General features: G+C 38.7%; 1 protein-coding gene across 1 annotated transcript in view; it reads left to right on the plus strand.

Moving 5' to 3' along the window:
* Window positions 1–23,378, plus strand: part of LOC123659574 (calcium-transporting ATPase type 2C member 1) — a 69,780-nt gene that overhangs the window by 26,128 nt on the left and 20,274 nt on the right. Inside the window, exons 4-11 of the mRNA XM_045594782.1 lie at window positions 13,779–13,935; window positions 15,849–16,107; window positions 16,708–16,945; window positions 17,264–17,395; window positions 18,212–18,378; window positions 19,268–19,413; window positions 19,766–19,968; window positions 21,098–21,277. Coding sequence (XP_045450738.1) covers window positions 13,779–13,935; window positions 15,849–16,107; window positions 16,708–16,945; window positions 17,264–17,395; window positions 18,212–18,378; window positions 19,268–19,413; window positions 19,766–19,968; window positions 21,098–21,277 — 1,482 coding nt within the window. The remainder of the gene's footprint in view (window positions 1–13,778; window positions 13,936–15,848; window positions 16,108–16,707; window positions 16,946–17,263; window positions 17,396–18,211; window positions 18,379–19,267; window positions 19,414–19,765; window positions 19,969–21,097; window positions 21,278–23,378) is intronic.

Here is a 23,378-nt window from a genome sequence, read left to right on the forward strand (position 1 = left end):
ATTTATCTTAAACATTGCAATGTATGTTTAACATAAAACCGTTTAACTAAAAAAGTTTTTTTACCTATTTTTTTTACAATATAAATTGCATAGACATTTTATTTACCTTTAACGATAAGAGTTATTTAACTTGGAAGATTCATAAATAAATCAAATCTTATCATAAAGATTAAGATTTCGATAAGATTCGAGATTCAATGTAAGATCATCCCCTCTCTAATCTTCACGAACTTTCGCACCTTTATATTCAGAAAAATAGCGATCTATAAATAAGTTCCTATACATACGTTTATATGTACCTAACTATAAAGACATAACTGAAGGTCCTTGAGACGCTCGATCGATATTGATAAATACTTTGTCATGTCGGTGTTACGGTTACGTTGCTTCTTTGAAATTTAATATATAATTTTTAAGAACTTTCACACGTTCACACTAAATTATTACTTTTATGTACATAATAATATAATAAAACTGAGAGTTTTGTTTGTTTGAACACTCTTCTTTTTTTTTTTGGATAGTCCATATGCCGTGGAAGGCTATATTATAATATTTTTAGCCATACGTTTATTTATATATACATTTTTTCCTCACATAAACGCGGGTGAAACCGCGATCAACAGCTATTATAATTATTAAAATGAATCCCTCAGTGATAAACTCAACGACGATGTAATCATAACGAAAATTTTCTTTATAAGCTCTAGAAGATTCTTATGACAAATAATTATCTTATATAACATTCACACACGGTCGTCTGCTCCTATGGTAAGCAACTTAATGCGTGTTACAGGTAACAGCCGACTTTTATAACTATTTTTTTTTTTGATAAATATACATGGAAATAATACAAGAAATAAATACAATTATTACATCCAGAATTAGGCGGGAATTAAACCCGCAACCAGTGGAACAGAAAGCAGGGCCACTATACAAACTGCGCCAACGGGCTAGTCTTATGGAATGGAAAAGTAAGAAAATTTGAAAAAAACACGCATATACAACTCTGTGTCTGATAGTTCGCAAAACTGTACAACATTAGTCTTTTTTTATTATTTCCATTAGGTATATAATAGATTGTGCTATGCTGTATTAAGCTATAAGTATCCATTATTTATTTGAGTAGGACGTTTATTTATTTATTTATATAGGAAGCCAACGTAGTAGATATACAGTGGTTTCTATCATAATTATATAGTTAAACAGAATATCTTACACTATACACCACACTTATAGGCTAACTCAGCATGCAATACACTTTAAACAGTTGTTTCGAAACTTATACTAACAATAAATATCTATCTTATGAAAAATTAACTCATCAATAAAAGTATAAAAAAAACTATTAAAAAAATTACAACAATTAAAACCCGTGCTAAAACAGTAAAAAATATTATTAGTTTATAGACAAATTAAAATATTAAAAGTTTTTATATTAAAAGTTTATGGACAAAGGCTTGATGCTACCTGTACTGGGGTCTACACTATTCTCTAGGGTTTTACGTTTATCCAGGAAGGCTTGAACGCTGTAAAACGTATCATAAATGCATGAACTGCCGCAAGCACTTAGTAAGAAAGTATCTAGCCAGTAATTAAAATGTCTCGTTCTTGTAGTACTTAATTATACATATATATACGTTTACCTATATATACTATAGTAAGATTATTAACATGGTTATTTTTATTGTTAAAATTATTTAAAATGGGTTGTTAAAATAGGTAAATGGTTCACTATTGTTGTTGTTCAGTATCGTGAACAAGAATAGCTAGCTGATGTCGAAATATCGAACTCCGCAAACAAAAATAAAAATAAAAACATGGCAAATATCTCGTTTAAATAATTTTTAGTAACTATACCTATATAGTAAGGTTGGTTCCACCCTTTACAGCAATTACTATACATGGTATTAGGTAGAAGAGTAACTATAGATTTCTTGTCATTGGGGTTGGGGATTTAATAAGAATATTTAAATAATGTATAGTCGATATAATCAATTCACATCGCTCTAGTGTAGTGGCACGTGTGCTGTCTACGCGCTCAAAGACCAGCGATTCCGGTTTCGATTCCCGCTCTGAATTGATACTTGTATTTGTGCAAACATTTCCGGTGTGGGTTTCTGTCCTTGTGGGTCTCTCAGCGTGTCTCAGGGAGCACGTTAAGCTGTCGAACTGGCTGTCATCATAGATACCTGATAGCGATCGTTACCGATGATCCTGATAGTGGAGCCGCATCGAGGAATAAGCTCTCGACCTTCTCTGGGGATAGACACCTATGCCCAGCAGTGGTATGTTAAAGGCTGAATCGTGATAGTTTATAAATAGTTACGATTATACCAAAAACATAATAATAATAGGGATCTATATAAGATGTTTTTTACTCATAGCGGCACAAAGTTAAGAACAGACAACCGAGTGTGCATGTAAAACGTATTTATATTTAGTATAAAGTTAAAAATAAGTCAACTAAGATTAATTATTTTCAAAATATTAATCATAATTTAACGCCGTGATTTAAAATTATAAATTCATTACATTAATATGATACAAAAACCTCTATTAAAACTTTTATAGCACTAATTTACTTAAAAGCACAAAAAACAAAGCCTTCATTGTTGTATCATACCGAATTTTTTGTACTAAAAAAATTCATATTTATGTAGGACTTAGTTGTTTTTGAGGTTTCATCAGAAAAATAGATATTTGAATGTTTAAAGATACATATTACAATAGATGCAGCGTAAAAATATTATAAATTATACCGACCACTTTAATACAAGTGTGGAATTAGTATTCCATTATATTTTTTTTTATTGTAATTTGGCAATGAAAAATATATGAAAATAAAGTCCAATAACATAATAATAAAATCTTTACGTTTAATGCATAACATATATATATATATATATATGTTATAAAAATATATGTTTGTTCAAATATTGACGTCAATACCTTGAAACGTGCACCTAATCTAATAAATATGTCATATTAAGCCAATATCGGTTGTTGTATCTGGTCGTCAATACGTAAAACATTATGTAAAAATTATTTCAAAGATCAGAAAAAACGATTTGTCAACGGATCTGTACTAATTATGATTATAAGCCAAAACGAGTAGCGACTTTATGTGTTGCTCAGCGCAAAACACGGCATCGGCTCGACCAAATCCCTAAATTTTTTTTTTTGAGTTTTATTAATATTTTGTAGAAAGTTCATAGGGAATTAAAATAGAGGAGAAAATTGAAAATTTCAACTTCACGCCTTTGACAGTATGGAAGACAAATTGTTTTAGAATGTCGGTCGTTTCAGCTAATACCAATATAAAATATCTAGAATTAATAAGGTATCAGAATAAGTAAGACCTAGACCGCATTTTCACTTAAAATCAGGTGAAATAGTGGTTAAACGCAAGCCTTTAACTGAGGTAGGGCACAGCAGGAATTTCCTGCTCAAAATATGGAGCAGCCCGACAGAGGTAGTACCTCGACCTTACAGAAGATCACAGCAAAATAATACTGTTTTCAAGCAGTATTGTGTTCCTGTTGGTGAGTAAGGTGACCAGAGCTGCTGGGGGGATTGGGGATTGGGTCGGCAACGCGCTTGCGATGCTTCTGGTGTTGCAGGTGTCTATAAGCTTCGGTAATCGCTTACCATCAGGTAAGCCGTACGCTTGTTTGCCGACCTAGTGACATAAAAAAAGCCTATCATATATAAAATAAAAAAGGAGTCTCCAGCATCGATTGGGAAGGTATCCTAATGTTTAAGATAAAAGCCAATTAATCCTGCTATATAGTAATGTTTATGTTCCTGTAGTGAACGAAATAAGTAAGAGCTCTTCCAGAATATGCGCTGTGTGAAATACTTATAAAAATTAGCACAATTGCTTTAGCAAATGTTGTGTTTTGTCACATGTTTAGTGGCTTATTTTTATATAGATGAAACCGTCGTTATATACTCTACATAGCCACTATAATCTATTCCAGTAAATAGCAAGTCATGTCACTTAGCTGAGCAAGTCCCCTTGACCTATTAAATCGTAGTAAATTAGAACGCCTATGTGAAGGGTTTACTTCAACTGGTCAATTTGATCTTTCATATACATTTTCTTCTGATAAAGCCTATAGCCGCTTATATGCTGTATAAAATTTTCAGTTAATTCACTCTAGAATCGCTTAAATTTATAACATACTTACTTTTCAACTGTATTAAGTGCAGATTCTGTAGTTGACCTTACTTAGTCAGTTTAATTAGCCATGTCGGAACGTATGTACGTTATAATTCTGCGCTTATTATGATTCTATTTATATCATTATATAGTCGTTATTATTCTTGTGTATGTGTTTAAAATGTTTTTTGATTTTGTGTAAGTTTTGATTATTTGATGATAGATGAAAATTTGGTTTTTGTAAGACAGTTATTAACAAATTTTTTACCATAACCGAGTATGTAAAATAATGATAATATAATTTTTGAAGTTATCAACCGTGTTACGAAAATAATGAAAATTTATCTATACATATAATAAAATGGTAGAAAAGTCAAAACTGTACATTGAATATTTTTTTAAAAGAATACTTGGGGTGTGATCTACAATCGATACCGAAGCCAAAAATATAGTTTTTAGAATTTTTGTCTGTTTGTCTGTATGTATGTCCGGGATAAACTCAAAAAGTACCGCATGGATTTACTTCAAATTTGGCACGAATATTATTAAGAAGTCGGGTCAACATATAGGCTACATATTATCATGCTATCACCTACGGGGAACGAGCAGTAAACCTTTATTTCCTCAACGCATTCTGTAAATCGTGTAATCTAACGACGCATATTTGAATGTTGTTGTTATTATGTTAATAACCATGCTATATAAGCTAGCTTCACACTATAAAAATCACGCAATATGAGTAACTAAGCCGATAAACATAATTAAATGAATATAAGTAGACAAGACAATTTTAAAGCAGCGCCATCTATGAGATTTTTCTGTATATATGAAATGTAAAGAAGAAACGGGTAAATGAATGTTATTTTAAAAGGTATAATCGTTTGTATTTTTGGTGCTGTATAGCGTTCACGCAGACGACGTCGCGGGCAGCAGCTAGTTAATAAATAAACTTGAGTCTTATAAGTTTGTTTTGGTTTGTCGATGAGCGTCCACTTTATTATAAACTGGACAGCCAGACGCCGCCTTAATTACTGTATCCGTACTCAGATTGTTTCCTCCAGCTGCTAAATGGCGATTCTTTACTTCAACAGCCTTAAGTAAGCGATTTCTCAAAGTTGTTGACACCATTTAGCGATCCTCACGCCCCCTCGTGCACCTTGTTCGATCTGTTCCTAGTCTTCGAAGATTGGATCCAGTTTCATTTAAGCGCTGGAGTACTCGCTGAACTCTAGAAAGCTCTCGCTATATTTCGCTGACTGTGCTCGTCTTCAAGCATTGTCAGGATCTTGGTACATTCTTAAGAGGTTAACGACAAGTCATCATGATTTCAAAATAATAAAAGTTATAAGGCAGAGATGCCATATGTTTCTTGCATTGCCTTGCTGCTTGTATTTACTAGTTCGTTGTTCGTTGAAGTGGTTGAAAAATGAAAGATATGAGAAATTAATTATTCTGTATTGCAAATTACAAGATTACGCAAACACTTCGCACGACGAGAAGAAGTAAGGGAAAGAGGGTTTACATGTCAAATCACTGTCTTATATACCCAACGTTCTGTCACATCACTGATTGTCTATTGCACTCACAGTCTATATAGATACTTCACACCGATAACCGATAAATTAAGCATGGATCACACGATGTGAATCGTTATAGAGTTGCACCGCAATGAAAATGTGAGACGTTCCTTAACATACTCCCCCCGTTGAAGAATCCAGATTCTTCAACTCTGTGTCTTCATCGTCGAGTAACGGGCAGAGGCGAACCAGAGGACGGCGATAACAACCCACCGTGGTCTGAACATCAGCAACACGAGGAATCCCATCTGGCCCTGGATATAGCCTGGTTACTCGTCCGGTACTCCAGCATAACGGTGGCAGGGAATCTTCACTTATGAGCACCAAGTCTCCAACCTTTAGTTTAGCCTTGTTTGTTTTCCATTTTGTACGTATTTGTAGTTCGCAGATGTACTCCTTTTGCCACCTCAGCCAGAAATGTTGTCTGATTTGCTCGAGTCGTGCGTAGCGTTTCAATTGCGGTTCCTTTTCATTCTCCAAGGCGCGAGCCGGCAGAGCATTTAGTGGTCTTCCGATCAAGAAGTGCCCTGGGGAAAGGAAAAGGAAATCGTCAGGGGAAGTGGATAATGGGCACAAGGGACGACTATTCAAAATAGCCTCCACTTGTGCAAACAAAGTTAGAATTTCTTCAAAAGTTAAATGTGAATTCCCCATGACTCGTTTGATATGATACTTTGCCGATTTCACACCGGCCTCCCATATGCCGCCGAAGTGAGGAGAGTAAGATGGAGTGAAGTTAAATTTGATGTTTTGCTGAGCTGTAAATTCAGTCAACGCGATGTTTTGTGTATCGGTGAATTTACTGAGCTCCCTTGCCGCTCCTACAAAATTGCGTCCGTTATCAGAATAGATCTCAGCTGGTTTACCGCGGCGCGAAACAAATCTATGCAAAGTCATGATGAAGGCATCTTTAGAGAGGTCACTAACGGCCTCTAAGTGTAAACATTTAAAACGAAGGCAAATAAATAAACAAAGATAGCATTTCATTAACCTGGCCCCGCGGCCTTTACGATTTACAATATAGAATGGTCCGGCCATGTCAGTTCCAACGGACTTGAAAGGGAAGTCAGGAGTAATGCGTTGTGAAGGCAATTTCCCCATTTTTGGCAACAATGTATTACCCTGCACTCGTCGACAACGCACACAATTACGAACGGTAGAACGTGCTAATAGTCTACCCCTAATTGGCCAAACTGTTTGCCTAATTGTAGCCAGCAGCAGTTGAGGACCGGCATGCATATTACGAATATGTTCATATCTGAATAATAATTTACACAAATGATGTGATGAATCTAAAAGTATTGGATGAATTTTATCATAGGAATAGTTAGAAGTATCTAGACGTCCGCCAACTCGCAATAACTTATCCTCGTCAATATAAGGTGATAAATTTAAAATTTTAGATTTAGAATTTAATTGTTTATTATTACGTAAGATTTTGTATTCTACAGAAAAACTTTGTTGCTGAGCTATTAAACATAATGATTTAAAAGCTTCATTTAGTTCATCGACAGTTAATATACCAGAGAGCCTATTCTTGCGATTTTTTAAATTGTTTATAAACCGAATGACGTATGCCATTGTTCTTTGTAATCTGTTGAAGTTAGAAAACCGCTCAAAATCAATAATAGGCTCTGAGATCACTACTGTGGCTGTGAATTTTACATCGGGTAAATTGATGTTGTCACAAGATTTTAATACGGGCCACTCATTCTGATCTTCTGTCAAGAATGTTGGTCCGTGCCACCACAAATCTGAATTCTGCAACTGAATTAAAGTAGTAGCTCGTGAGATTAAATCAGCAGGATTCTGATCGGTTGGTACATAGCGCCATGAAGATAATTTGGTATTTTCCTGAATTTCCCCTACTCTATTAGCCACAAAGGTTTTTAGCCTAGTTGAGTCACTACTGAGCCATCCCAGAACAACACTAGAATCAGACCAATAAGTGACAGAATTAGGAGTGAATCTAACAGAATTTAGAACAGCCTTGCCTAAACGACTTGAAAGTAAAGCGGCGCATAGTTCCAATCGAGGAATTGAAACAGGCTTTAAGGGGGCTACCTTTGATTTTGAACACAGAAGCTTCACTTCAATGCGATTATTTGAAGACGTAACCCTAGTATAGACACAAGCACCATAGCCAACCAATGAAGCATCACTAAAACAATGAATATCAATAATTTGTGGTGACTCAATAAGAACGAATCTAGGAATTTGAAAATTAGAAATTGATAGCAAATCTTTAGAAAAATCTCTCCAAGCGTTTTCAATGTCTATTGGTACTGGTTGATCCCAATCGGATTTAAGCTTCCATAATTTTTGTAACATAAGTTTTGGCTGCATGATGTATGGGCTTAATAAACCAAGTGGGTCAAAAATTTTAAATGCATCCGACATGATGCTTCTCTTTGTAATGGTATTTCTTGAAGGAGGAATATTGATTGGAAAATTTAACATGTCATTATTTGGATTCCAACCTAAGCCTAGAGTACTTGAAGCCTCACTTAACATAAAATTTTCTTGCAAATTTAGATTACAATTCTCAAAAATAGAACACAGATTACTTTTGTATTTACGTAATTTAAAACAACCCTTATTTAATTCTTGTGCAATTGAATTTTGAATATAATTTAGCTCTTCGATATCATTAGAACCAGTTATGAGGTCATCGACATAAAAATCCTTTTGTATAATGTTTTTGATAAGACTATCGTCGCATTCATCTCCTATCTGCCATAGACATCGCGTGCTTAAATAGCTGGCACTTGCGGTACCGTAAGTGACAGTATTTAGCTGCATTGTTTTGATTGGTAAAGACTCATCCTCTCTCCATAAAATCAGCTGTAAATTTCTGTCGTCTGGATTGACCTCTATTTGGCGATACATTTTCTCGATATCTCCGGTCAGCAGGTATTTGTATGTTCTAGCTCGAATTAGTATGGAGAAAAGAGAATCCTGTATGTTAGGTCCAATCATTAGCAAATCATTAATTGAAAAGCCAGAAGAAGAAGAAGCGGAACCATCAAATACGACCCTAAGTTTAGTAGATTCGCTGGATGTTTTAAAGACAGCATGATGGCATAAAAAATAAGAGGGATCTGGTAAAGCAACTGTAGCTTCCGACAGATGGCCTAAACTTTGGTATTCTTTCATGAATTGTATGTATTGAGTTTTCAATGAAATATTTTTTCTAAAACGTTTTTCTAGATTAAACAATCGCCTTTTTGCCAAATTATATGTGTCACCTAGACAATCAGGTGAATCGCGTAGTGGAAGCCTGACACTAAACCTGCCAGAAGGAAGCCGTGAAGTGTGAGACCGAAAGTGGTTCTCACAGGCTAATTCTGCTTCACTTAAAATTGTTTTTTGGGGAAGCTCCTCTAGCTCCCAAAATTTTGTTAGTAAATTGTCGACCTTGCTTTCATTTGGGAGGTTGTCATTGATAACTGAATGATTGCACACTACTTGTTTAGCTTGATAAGAAATAGGACCACCAATCAACCAACCGAAACTGGAATATTGTAGTATAGGCTTGTTTGCACCTAAAGAAATACGGTCGTTTTTCATGAGTCGCCAGAAGAGATCGGCTCCTATGAGAATATCAATAGGAGCTGGCTGATTGAAATCGGGGTCAGCTAAATGCAAGTGCGATGGTATGTTTAATTGTTGTATGTTTATAGGTGCCTTAGGCAGATTCCCAGTCAGCCTACTAAGCACAAGACAATTTAATTTAGTCTTATAGTTATTGTAAATTGATTTTAATTGGATCACACAGCTTTCTTTGATTTGGTTATCTGAGTGACCGATACCAATGACGTTAATAGAAATTGGATTTGAATTGATTGAAAGTTTTTGTTGAAGAGATTTTGTGATGAAGGACGACTGACTGCCTGAATCCAACAAGGCCCGTACTTTAAGAGGCTCTTTAGTGATTGGATTCAAAATGTATACTTGGGCAGTAGACAATAAAACTTGATTTGAATTTTTGTCTGAAAAGTTTACTACAGTTTCAGAGACCTCGCCAGAGGCACTGTTAACCTTTGGTGCGTCAACTGGATGCAATAGAGTATTGTGTCGTTTCTTACACATTTTGCATGGCCCTAATCGACATTCGACTAAAGAGTGACCCTGCCTTAAACAATTAATACATAATTTGTACTTCGAAACATCGTTTAGTTTGTCCTTTCTGGACTTTGATTTGAATAATTGGCAATCATAAATCCTATGATTTTGATTGCAGACAACACACTTAGACAAAGTGCTATTGTCGTTTTGATTAGTAGTAATAAATGAATTTGAAATAGGTCGATCACGCTTAATATGATGATTATAATGATAATTGACAGGCCTTGAATGTTGCATTTTACTATTATTATTTGTTGAAATGTTATTATGAAAACTAGAACCTTGATCATTCCTATTGTGACGCGTACATTCAAGAACATAAGCCCTATCAATCAAAAATTTATTGAATTCGGATAAACTAGGGATTTCACCTAAACTGTTGCGTTGCTCTTCCCATTTAACCAGTGTTTGCGTATCGAGTTTAGATGAAACCAAATGTATAATCAACGTGTCCCAGTGATCAGTAGGTTGACCTAGGTTAGCCAAAGCACGTAAATTTTTTGAAACATGATCGACTAAAGAGCGTAATGAAGTGTCCGATTCGCGGTTTATTTTTTCAATATTGAATAATGATTTGATGTGATAATTTACAAGTAATCTTTTATTATTGTAACGTTCATAAAGTAACTGATAAGCGCTATTATAGTTGGCTGCGGAAACCTCGATGTTTGAAATTACCCGAGCCGCATCGCCTTCCAAATAAGAAATTAAATAATGAAATTTTTGAATTAATGAAATGCGACTATTGTTGTGAACTAAATTATTAAACGTATCTCGAAATTCTAACCAACGGAAGAACGAACCATCAAACTTTGCAATTTGTATTTGCGGCAAGGTTATACAATTTTCATTATTATGATCGCGACCACATTGAGCATCTTGGAATAAGGACTCACGACGTCTCTTATCCTGTTCTAAATTCTTTAATTCATTTTGTTCTTCAATGATATTTTTTGCCATCGCGGTACATAATATGAAATCTTGCTCAATGCGTTCACGCTCATCGAGCTCTTCGTCTAAATTGTCAGAATTTATCAGTTCAATTTGAGTTTGCAGCTCATCGTATTTAGCGGACAGATTCTCAAAGCGACTGAGCTTCAGTGAAAGCTCAGCGACTTCGATACCCGTCAGTTGAGATTGCCTTGTAATCTTGTCTAAATAGTTTTTGAATTTAGTAATTTGTCCCTTTATGGAACTGCGCTTTACAATTAAAACCTTTATCCCGGATTCTTTGTTCATAGTTGATACTGAAGGTTCAGACATTGTGAAAAATATATATAGAAAATATTTTAGAAAAAATGTAATTATTGAAAATAGAAAACTGTATGAACTAGAATAATACTAAAATTATTTGTATATGAATAATATTAAAGTTATTTGTATTTGTATATGAATATGAACTAGATTAATACTAAAGTTGTTTGAATATGAACTGGATTAATACTAAAGTTATTTGAATTTGAACTGGATTAATACTAAAGTTGTTTGAAATTGAATATGACTATGAACTAGAATAATATAAACTACTATTGAATTTAAGTTAATTAATTACAAGACACCTCAAAAAGAAAGAAAATAAAAAGGAATGATGCAAATGTCTTAGCTGAAGCTCCTCAATCGACGACACATAGAAGACCGGCGCGGAGCGGCAAGACAAGATGGCCGAAGCCCCAACCACGTGGTGCGCCTCACGTACCGCAACGCTGAAATAGTCGGCCGAATCGTCTAAGCATCGCACAATAAATAGGATTGAGGCTCAATATTGCCTTTAGAATTGAATTAATTTTGAAATGAATTGAATTATGTTGTTAAGTTAATGTTATTAAAAAAAAAATAAAAAATTTGATGCTGTTGACTCGAAATCTAATATAATAAAATATTAAGTTTAATTTGTATTAAGTAATGGAATTTAGAAAAGTTAAATGTAATTGAATTGAATGAAGTATTGAATAAACATTTGTAATAATGTATGGAAAACATTTGTATTAGGTGTGACACACCTTGAAATAAAAATCTGAAGCGGTTAAACTAGTAATATAAAACATTAAATTTAATTTAAAGTAAATTTGGAAAATAATATGCAAGTAAATTAAAAACTACTGTTATAAAATATTAAATTTAATGTCTTAATGAAAGAAATTTGGAATAAGAAGTTATTGTGAAATATTAATTTTAATGCATGGATGAAAGAAATTTAGAGGTTAAGTTGAAAAATATTATTGTAAATTTGTATTAAATGAAGAAATTCGAACAAGAAAATTGAATATAAGAACACATGTTTGTTGAATGTAGTACGGCAATTAAGAAATTAAACCAAAAATCATTGTAAATTTGCAATAGCGGAATGCTAATTTTGAAATATAATTGGAAATATGAAAAAAGGAAATATAAATTTAGGAGATTAGGATGGATTAGGATTTAGGATCGGTAATCATGATTGTTAAAAATAAGGAAAAATAATTTGGAAAAAGGTTAGGATCGATTAGGATTGATTAGGATTGGGGTTGGGGATCATGGTTTGGGCACTTATCTTATCATGGTTGCGAGGTGAGGCTTTAGCCGCGTCACTGCTCGGTCCAAGATGTCGGCCATGTGTTCCGGTGATCCTGGGTTGATGTCGATTTTGTCTTTTGTTCGGGCGCCAAATGTTTCTTGCATTGCCTTGCTGCTTGTATTTACTAGTTCGTTGTTCGTTGAAGTGGTTGAAAAATGAAAGATATGAGAAATTAATTATTCTGTATTGCAAATTACAAGATTACGCAAACACTTCGCACGACGAGAAGAAGTAAGGGAAAGAGGGTTTACATGTCAAATCACTGTCTTATATACCCAACGTTCTGTCACATCACTGATTGTCTATTGCACTCACAGTCTATATAGATACTTCACACCGATAACCGATAAATTAAGCATGGATCACACGATGTGAATCGTTATAGAGTTGCACCGCAATGAAAATGTGAGACGTTCCTTAACACCATATTTATACTTGTTTATTGCAAAACTAAAACAAACCCAAAATAATTTATTTGAATTTTTAGTACTAAATTCGAAAACGACCATTATTTTTCACTTTCAGTTTTTATACACTTATCAAAAATAAATAAAAAGGTTTTGTATATTATTTCATGTGGCATTAATATTCTTTAATTTAGTCTTTATTTCGTAAATCTAGGTCAGTTGCTTTTAAAGATATTGAAGATTTTATAACCGGCCCTGCAGTCCAGGTTATTTGTCTGTATATGTATTGATTGATATTAAAAACACAGAACTTAATTTAACCACTTCAGAAATACACGACCGTGTGTATATATCAAATATATTAATTTTTTTAATACAAAAAAACGTGTACATTTATTAATTTTCAAATTCGTTCTCAACATAAAATAAGTAGTAAACATTATAAACGTGAGACTAACTGAGACGCGCCGATAACAGAAATTTACATAAGAAAAACCACCGTATCGGAAACCAATCGGTTACAGCATAATTTAACATAAAAATATTTATAATGTAAACAATTAATACCTTATAAAAATTCATTGCGTGGTGACTATGGGCAAAACACATGAGTTCACGCTATTTTTGGCGTGAACTTGTGGAGGCCTATGTCCAGTAGTGGACTGCGAAAAGTTGCTGTGATAATGATGATGATGTGATGAAAAATTTATTCGTAAATTTAAAGATTATGTTTTATTCAGTACCGATTTTAGGACATTTATCTTCTTATTGGATATAAATATTTTATCTGGACTAAGGGTGAGAATCGATTAAGACAACCTAGAGTGGCTAGTAGAGTCACTATTACTTGAGCCGATCATTTGGTCATAATTTTCTTGTATACGTATTACGTACCTATATTAAGTACTCTATGTCTGCTATATAACTCTAATAATATTGCTTGTCACCAGGTTCCGCAGTGGTCAGCATATGCATGCGACAATTCGACGATGCCATTTCTATAACCGTGGCCATAATGATAGTGGTAACAGTAGCGTTTGTTCAGGAGTATCGATCGGAGAAGTCGCTCGAGGAGCTCAACAAACTAGTACCACCATCCTGTAACTGGTGAGTTTATCAAACTAAATGTAGTCGTAGTCTTTCTTTGAGTAAGTGGTTTAGTTTTATCTATTTGTCATAATTAAGAATTAAGGAAAAATTATTTAAGTAAATTTTTACGAATACCCTGATACCCTGAAGTTAGCTAGTCAACGGAGAAGAAGTTAGCAACGTGAAGTTAGCTAGCCAATGAAGTATAACTTCTTAAGTTCGTACATAAGTACACACTTTTTTTTATATTATTGTACTGAATTAAGTGGAAGAACTGTTCAAAGCCAACAGTGCACAAATTTGTAATCTTAAAGAAGAATATTGACAAAAATATGTTATGAAGCTCTTTAGAGTACTGATTGTAATTGAAGTATAAAAATAGTTATTTACATTATATGAAACTTGGTCTGAAATGAATAAAATTGTTAACGATACTCAGTAGAAGCACATTAAAATTTTGTTACATTTTTTAATTTATTTTAAAATGACCGCCTCGTACAATATCGTCATATGCCACAGGCATAGTCATTTGGCGCAGTTTGTAGTGACCGTGCTTTCTGCTCCGGGGGTTGTGGGTTCGATTCCCACCACGAGTCTGCGTGTAATATATATATTTATTTGTGTGTTTATTGAAAAAAAAAATAGATATGCCAGTCGGCTGTTACCTATAACACAAGCATTAAGTTGCTTACTTTAGGAACAGATGACCATGTGTGTATGTTGTATTTATTTATAATCGTCAGTACAATAAAAAACGTAATAATAAATAAAAGATACTGTTAAAATTTAATAAAATTTAATAAAAACATTTAAGTTTAAGTATAAAACTAATTTGTAACTTTAAAAAAAAATCTATGTATTTTAATAATTAGTTATATTAACCCCAACTACCGATTAAATCAAATAAAAAAATAATTTAATCAATTGGGCTGAAAAAGCACTTTTGATTCGTCATTTTTCAAATTAAAATTATATTTGTTTTAATGTATTATTTATAAATAAAAGTAAAGCTAGCGATATTTCTGATTATGTGGTATCAAACTGTTCGCAACCTACAATTATTAATTTCTACTTGTATCTCAATGACACCAATAAATTAGCTTCGTCTCTTGTCCATACTACGTCACATTGACGTAATCAACATTTTTTCAGTGCCGCTATCAATCGATAGCTATCAAACAATCAATCAATACAAGTCAAATTATTAAATATTGTCATTATTGATATAATTACCTACTGATATATGGTGGTTTTTATACTATAAAGGTGGCAGGCAAGCGTACAGTCCGCTTGATGGTAAGCGGATACCATAGCCCGCGGACACTTGCTATAACTGGAGCATTGCAAACGTGTTGCCGACCCTAACGCCTTATCCTCCCAAGGAGCTCTGGCTACCTTAAGGCCGCTGCTTACGTAACGTTCACGGGACGGTATTAGTACGTGGACGGGACGGGGAGCGTGGTTAATAAACACTAACGGGGATTTTAATGCATACGCACCGTGACAGTAACTTGGTAACAAATGCATTTGCTTTCCTACTTTAGTTCCTCGGAGCGAATGAAGCGACTACGCATACGCAGCGGAATCAGGCGGGGCGGGACGTACTAAACATCGTCGCCGACGATATTTTTTCCTCTCCGTTCGTTTCACGTTCCCGTCCCGTCCGTGCGTCCGTTATGTATGTTCTTCCGTTTACATTTTCAATGAAACGATATTTCAAAAACTTCACGTCCCGTTCCGTCCGAAAACACCTTACGTATACATCGGCCTTTAATTACCGCAGAAACAACGCCACTAGAAAGCAACATTATTGAACTTTGATATTCTAAAAAAATGAGACACATCCCCGGTTGGATTGCTTCAAATTTTGACAATGATATTTACTATTGTGTTCCTCAATGAAAACGTGTTTAATAAAATCTCCCTTTCAGTCTTCGAGAAGGCAGTGTCGAACATTTCCTCGCTCGCAATCTCGTTCCTGGTGACATAATACACCTGAATGTAGGTGATAGGGTACCTGCAGATTTGAGGCTATATGAATCCACCGATTTAGCAATAGACGAATCTTCCTTTACTGGAGAAACTGAACCGGCTGCTAAGAGCGTCCTGCCCAACAAAGCGTCTGCCGGCAGAGTTAATAAGGACAATATTGCTTTTATGGGTACCCTTGTTAGATGTGGAAACGCAAAGGTGAATGTCCATTATGATCTATGACCCTTTTCTGCTGAACTCGACGATTTGTAACTAGAAATATGGAATAATATCTTAATTCTTGATTAATTTAAATTAAATACATTTTGATTTATAAGAACTTGTCCAAGAAGTCAGGGTGTCCGTTTAAGAATTCATCCAAGAAGAAAGCGTTATTTTTTTTATGTCACTAGTTCGGCAAACAAGCGTACGGCTCACCTGATGGTAAGAGATTACCGTAGCTTATAGACGCCTGCAACACCAGAAGCATCGCAAGCGCGTTGCCGACCCTATACCCAATCCCCCCCCAGGAGCTCTGGTCACCTTGCTCACCAACAGAAACACAATACTGCTTGAAAACAGTATTATTTAGCTGTGATCTTCTGTAAGGTCGAGGTACTACCCCAGTCGTGCTGCTCCATATTTTGAGCAGGAAATTCCTGCTGTGCCCTACCTCAGTTAATTTAGTTATTTGCAATAATCATTTCACGAATCTGCCACTTAGCATAATGCTAAATCTTCACCCTAACAGATAGATGAAGGATTTTCTTAACTGTTACATAACTTTACTGATATATGATTATGACATTTGCGTTATAGGGTATAGTAGTCAGTACAGGAGAGCGTTCCGAGTTTGGAGATATGTTCCGTATGATGCAAGCTGAAGAATCTCCAAAGACGCCTCTCCAACGTTCCATGGATACTCTTGGAACACAGCTGTCTATGTATTCGTTTTGCATAATCGGCTTCATTATGGTAGCTGGATGGTTACAAGGGAAGGCTATTCAGGAAATGTTCACGATTGGCGTGAGTTTAGCGGTCGCTGCAATACCCGAAGGTAAAAGATTTTTAAAATTAATATATATTTTTTTAATTTTGATGCGTTTCGAGAGAAACCGATCTAAATTATATTTTTTGCATCAGATTAAATCTCTATAAAACCAACTAGGTATCATTTTATAAAATGTCAATAATTACTTCATTGGGTCTTGAAAAGGACCAATTTTGAGGTAACCTTCTATAATGTGTGAAGAACTTTATTTTTTATTTTTACTACTCTTGCATATTAATATTATTATCATATTAATTGCCATATTATCATCCAGTGAAAAAGTTTATAACGAATAGCTAAATAACGATGATATATTTATTTCAGGTTTACCAATCGTTGTAACGGTAACATTAGCTTTGGGTGTCATGCGAATGGCTAAAAGAAACGCCATCGTGAAAAAACTACCGACTGTTGAAACTCTTGGATGTGTAAACGTTATATGCAGCGATAAAACAGGTAATTGCTAATTTTTATTACATTATAAGTAAATTATTATTGAAATTTTATATAATTGTTCTAAAATTATACTCTTAGTAAAGGATTTCCTGATATTATGTGTAAGACTTAATAACAAGAAGCAGAAGAACTATTACTTGAGATTACAAAATATATTTAACTATCTTTAGAAATTAAAATTGTATATATGTCCATTAGTTTATATACAGCGGTCACCAACCAGCCTGTCCAGCGTGGTGACCATGGGCAAAACACATTAGTTCACGTTCATTTTTGGCGTGAACTTGTGGTGACCTATGTCCAGTAGTGGACTGCGAAAGGCTGCTGTGATTATGGTGATGCTGTGATAATATACAGTCATAATATACGAAATGGCCACAGTTGGTCTTTATATCTTTCGTTAACTTTGTCAAATCAATGTTTCTGTAACGCTCTACAAACGCTGTGACGAATTCATAAATCGAAACTGTTCAGCCAGTAATATTGGTCACCAAAATTGCGACTACGCGCACTAACAATTTGCGAGATTTTTTTTATTGATATAAGCTTTCATAAACGAGCTCTAGCTAACGTTTTGTTTAAGTAAATTTGAATAAACATAAAACGTAATATTTCGACGTTATTATACAGACCGTGCGGTCACCAACCCGCCTGCCCAGCGTGGTGACTATGGGCAACACATATGGGTTCACGCCATTTTTGGCGCGAACTTGTGAAGGCCTATGTCCAGCAGTGGACTGCAATAGGCTGTAGTGATGATGATGATTATACAGACTGTTTCATGGCATAAATACTTAAACGTAAAAATATTTTAAGGCACTTTGACGAAAAACGAAATGACGGTAACAACACTATCGACATCTGGCGGTCATATAGCGGAAGTTACGGGTGCGGGTTACAGCGCTGTAGGAGATATACAGTTACGGGCGTATAAGGGAAGAGATTTGGATGTCGCGAGAATGGGAGTCAATAGTATGCTGGAGGTAGGTTATGCGTAATTGAGTATAAATTTAATTACATTTAACAACCGTTCTGGTGTAGTGGTGCGAGTGGCCGCCTAAAACACCGACGGTTTGCGAGTTCGATTCCCGCTCGGGATCGATATTTATATTTGTACAAATATTTCTTTACGGTTTGGATGTCTGTCCATGTGGGTATCCCGACCTGCCTGGGAGAGCACGTTAACCCGTCGGTCCAGGTTGTTATCATATATATTTGATAGAAATCGTAACTAATAGTAGGGAACATATCCGCCAACTCATAGTGGAGCAGCGTGATGGATTAAGTTCCAATCTTTCTCCTACACGGAGAAAGAGGCCTATGCCCAACAGTCAGATGCTACAGGATAAATGCATAATTACGTTCGACATACACAAACGGTTGTCAATTCCTAATGTAGGCAACTCAGTGCCTATTTTAGAAAACATTTGGCTGATATAGATTGCCGGTGGATGCTGGATGAGGATTATCTGGGTCGAACTTGGGTAGGCCCATGTCCAGTAATGGACTGCAATAAGCTGAACTGATAGAGATATTTTTTAGTAAATTTACACAGTGGTAATTATATAGTATACCGAGATTCGGGATGAGGATCGAATCCCAAATCTTTGGTGTAGAAACAGTAATTTTATGTGGAAATCACGCTGCAATAGTTAAGATGGAGATATGAGCTTTAGCAGGTGGAGTTCTGTGCGATTTACTTACAATGCTTTGTGTATTTGTTCCTTCGATCAAAGCTTAATACTCAAGTAAGTGTTGTGGGACCTATAGTTCACAACAATAATAAAAAAAAAAACCAAACGAACCGGTAAAACAAAAAACCATCATGCAGAAAAATGAATATTCTTTTAAGTATTATATGTCCAATTTTAGGTGGGCGTGATATGCAATAATGCAGTTATTCGCGATGATGTTTTGTATGGACAACCGACAGAGGGCGCTTTACTTGCCTGCGCCTTTAAGAACAATATGCGTGACTTGAGGGATCAATACACTAGGCTTAACGAAATACCTTTTAGGTAAGTGGTTTCCTACCAACTTTATGGGTAGTTTTGAAGTGTTTCTTAATAAAAAGTAATAATTCTAATGGATTATTTGTAATTTTGGTAATAAAGTATGAAATTTGTGAAACTAATAAAAAGTTTGTGTTTAAAGAATTTTATTATTCAATAATAATACAGAATTCACTTTTTTAACAATTTACGAACTAAGACTGAAAACTTAGTATAGAGTGTTAGAATTTTTGATATTACAATGGGTAGATGTAAATTTCGTCACTAAAAACAAGTTGGCAAAAAAGTTTCCTAACTACATTAACATTTTTTTTTTAAATTTTGCCTTATTGATTAATAATAATCTCTTGTTAACTAGTTCCGAGACTAAGATGATGGTAGTGAAATGTGCACCAAAATTCAACGATGGAATATACAAAGAGGAAGTGTTCGTGAAGGGTGCCATAGAAAAAGTTTTGCCACTCTGCACGAACTATATCGATAGTTCGGGCAACTACGCGCCAATCACTAAAGAAAAGCAAGCCGACTTTCTCAACGAGGCGTACAATATTGGACGAATGGGTAAGAATTTAGGAACTTGGTTTTAAAGTTTTAGGTAGAAATGTAAGACAAGAATTATCTGACAAATGAGAAGGAAGCTGATTTCCTTTACGGAGTTAATAGAATTGGTCAAATAAGTGTAAATTGTGGAATTTTCCTCATAAATTACAACCATGTTATTTTTTTTTTTTTTTTTTTGAATCATATCATTTTAGAATAATCATTTATATTATTTCTTTAATCATTATTATCATATACATTAATGTATAGTATAGATATTAAAATAAATTAAGTTATATACCAAGGACCAATATAAATTATAATTTTTAAAATGACGAATTAAAAGTGCTTTTAAAGATAAAATAAAATTTTGATTTTGATATCGATAATTGCCTTGCTTGACGACGCGTTGGCGCAAAGGTCACAGCATTGATTTGTGGCTGTTGCGCTGGCGGTTGCGGGTTCGAACCCCGGCACATGACAAACATTTGTATTGGCCATACAGGTGTTTGCGGTGGTCTTGGTGTTTACGCAGTCCTTGTGGGTCTCCCCGAAGTATCTCGGAAAGCACGATAAGCAGTCGGTCCCGGTTGTTACCAAAGATACCTGATAGCGATCGTTACTTATAGTAGGGAATATATCCGCCAACCCGCAGAGGACCAGCGTGGTGGGTAAGGCTCTGATCCTTCTCGTAGATGGGGAAAGAGGTCTATGCCCAGCAGCGTTATATTACAGGCTGAAGCGTAGCGCGTATAATTAATTACCTTGCGATTGGTCTGTGTATTATTGCAGAAAAAAAAGTGTGTGCTGTGTAAAGTGCAATAAAGAATATATTATATTATTGATTATGGTTTGTGCATCTCATAGCAAAAATTTTAGATTTTGGTTATGGTCTGCGTATCATAGCAGAAAATATAGATTTTGATTTTAGTTTCTACTTTGCGACACGTCTGCGTATAAAAGCAGAAATTTTAAATTTTGATTTGGTACATAATGTACTGCGGTCACCAACCCGCCGGCCCAGCGTGGTGACTATGGGCAAAACACATGAGTTCACGTTATTTTCGGCGTAAACTTGTGGAGGCCTATGTTCAGCGGTGGACTGTATAGGTTGTAATGATGATGATGATGATGACGTAATTTTCGACAGGTCTGCGTATAATAGCGCTGTGCCGCGGGCCGAGCCTGGAGAGCCTGACGTACACCGGCGTGTGCGGCGTGTGCGACCCGCCGCGGGAGTCGGCGCGGGACGCCATCGCAGCGCTGCGGCGCGCGCAGGTGGCCGTCAAGATGCTGACCGGGGACGCGCGCCCCACCGCGCTCGCCGTCGGTACGTGCTCAGGGCGGCGTGAGTGTAGCTCGCGGCACGGATCTTGAGCGCCGCGCCGCGCAGGTGGCCGTCAAGATGCTGACCGGGGACGCGCGCCCCACCGCGCTCGCCGTCGGTACGTGCTCAGGGCGGCGTGAGTGTAGCTCGCGGCACGGATCTTGAGCGCCGCGCCGCGCAGGTGGCCGTCAAGATGCTGACCGGGGACGCGCGCCCCACCGCGCTCGCCGTCGGTACGTGCTCAGGGCGGCGTGAGTGTAGCTCGCGGCACGGATCTTGAGCGCCGCGCCGCGCAGGTGGCCGTCAAGATGCTGACCGGGGACGCGCGCCCCACCGCGCTCGCCGTCGGTACGTGCTCAGGGCGGCGTGAGTGTAGCTCGCGGCACGGATCTTGAGCGCCGCGCCGCGCCGCGCAGGTGGCCGTCAAGATGCTGACCGGGGACGCGCGCCCCACCGCGCTCGCCGTCGGTACGTGCTCAGGGCGGCGTGAGTGTAGCTCGCGGCACGGATCTTGAGCGCCGCGCCGCGCAGGTGGCCGTCAAGATGCTGACCGGGGACGCGCGCCCCACCGCGCTCGCCGTCGGTACGTGCTCAGGGCGGCGTGAGTGTAGCTCGCGGCACGGATCTTGAGCGCCGCGCCGCGCAGGTGGCCGTCAAGATGCTGACCGGGGACGCGCGCCCCACCGCGCTCGCCGTCGGTACGTGCTCAGGGCGGCGTGAGTGTAGCTCGCGGCACGGATCTTGAGCGCCGCGCCGCGCAGGTGGCCGTCAAGATGCTGACCGGGGACGCGCGCCCCACCGCGCTCGCCGTCGGTACGTGCTCAGGGCGGCGTGAGTGTAGCTCGCGGCACGGATCTTGAGCGCCGCGCCGCGCCGCGCAGGTGGCCGTCAAGATGCTGACCGGGGACGCGCGCCCCACCGCGCTCGCCGTCGGTACGTGCTCAGGGCGGCGTGAGTGTAGCTCGCGGCACGGATCTTGAGCGCCGCGCCGCGCAGGTGGCCGTCAAGATGCTGACCGGGGACGCGCGCCCCACCGCGCTCGCCGTCGGTACGTGCTCAGGGCGGCGTGAGTGTAGCTCGCGGCACGGATCTTGAGCGCCGCGCCGCGCCGCGCAGGTGGCCGTCAAGATGCTGACCGGGGACGCGCGCCCCACCGCGCTCGCCGTCGGTACGTGCTCAGGGCGGCGTGAGTGTAGCTCGCGGCACGGATCTTGAGCGCCGCGCCGCGCAGGTGGCCGTCAAGATGCTGACCGGGGACGCGCGCCCCACCGCGCTCGCCGTCGGTACGTGCTCAGGGCGGCGTGAGTGTAGCTCGCGGCACGGATCTTGAGCGCCGCGCCGCGCAGGTGGCCGTCAAGATGCTGACCGGGGACGCGCGCCCCACCGCGCTCGCCGTCGGTACGTGCTCAGGGCGGCGTGAGTGTAGCTCGCGGCACGGATCTTGAGCGCCGCGCCGCGCAGGTGGCCGTCAAGATGCTGACCGGGGACGCGCGCCCCACCGCGCTCGCCGTCGGTACGTGCTCAGGGCGGCGTGAGTGTAGCTCGCGGCACGGATCTTGAGCGCCGCGCCGCGCAGGTGGCCGTCAAGATGCTGACCGGGGACGCGCGCCCCACCGCGCTCGCCGTCGGTACGTGCTCAGGGCGGCGTGAGTGTAGCTCGCGGCACGGATCTTGAGCGCCGCGCCGCGCAGGTGGCCGTCAAGATGCTGACCGGGGACGCGCGCCCCACCGCGCTCGCCGTCGGTACGTGCTCAGGGCGGCGTGAGTGTAGCTCGCGGCACGGATCTTGAGCGCCGCGCCGCGCAGGTGGCCGTCAAGATGCTGACCGGGGACGCGCGCCCCACCGCGCTCGCCGTCGGTACGTGCTCAGGGCGGCGTGAGTGTAGCTCGCGGCACGGATCTTGAGCGCCGCGCCGCGCAGGTGGCCGTCAAGATGCTGACCGGGGACGCGCGCCCCACCGCGCTCGCCGTCGGTACGTGCTCAGGGCGGCGTGAGTGTAGCTCGCGGCACGGATCTTGAGCGCCGCGCCGCGCAGGTGGCCGTCAAGATGCTGACCGGGGACGCGCGCCCCACCGCGCTCGCCGTCGGTACGTGCTCAGGGCG

Source organism: Melitaea cinxia, chromosome 14 (genome assembly GCF_905220565.1).
Source record: "Melitaea cinxia chromosome 14, ilMelCinx1.1, whole genome shotgun sequence".
NCBI classification, from domain to species: Eukaryota; Metazoa; Arthropoda; class Insecta; order Lepidoptera; family Nymphalidae; genus Melitaea; species Melitaea cinxia.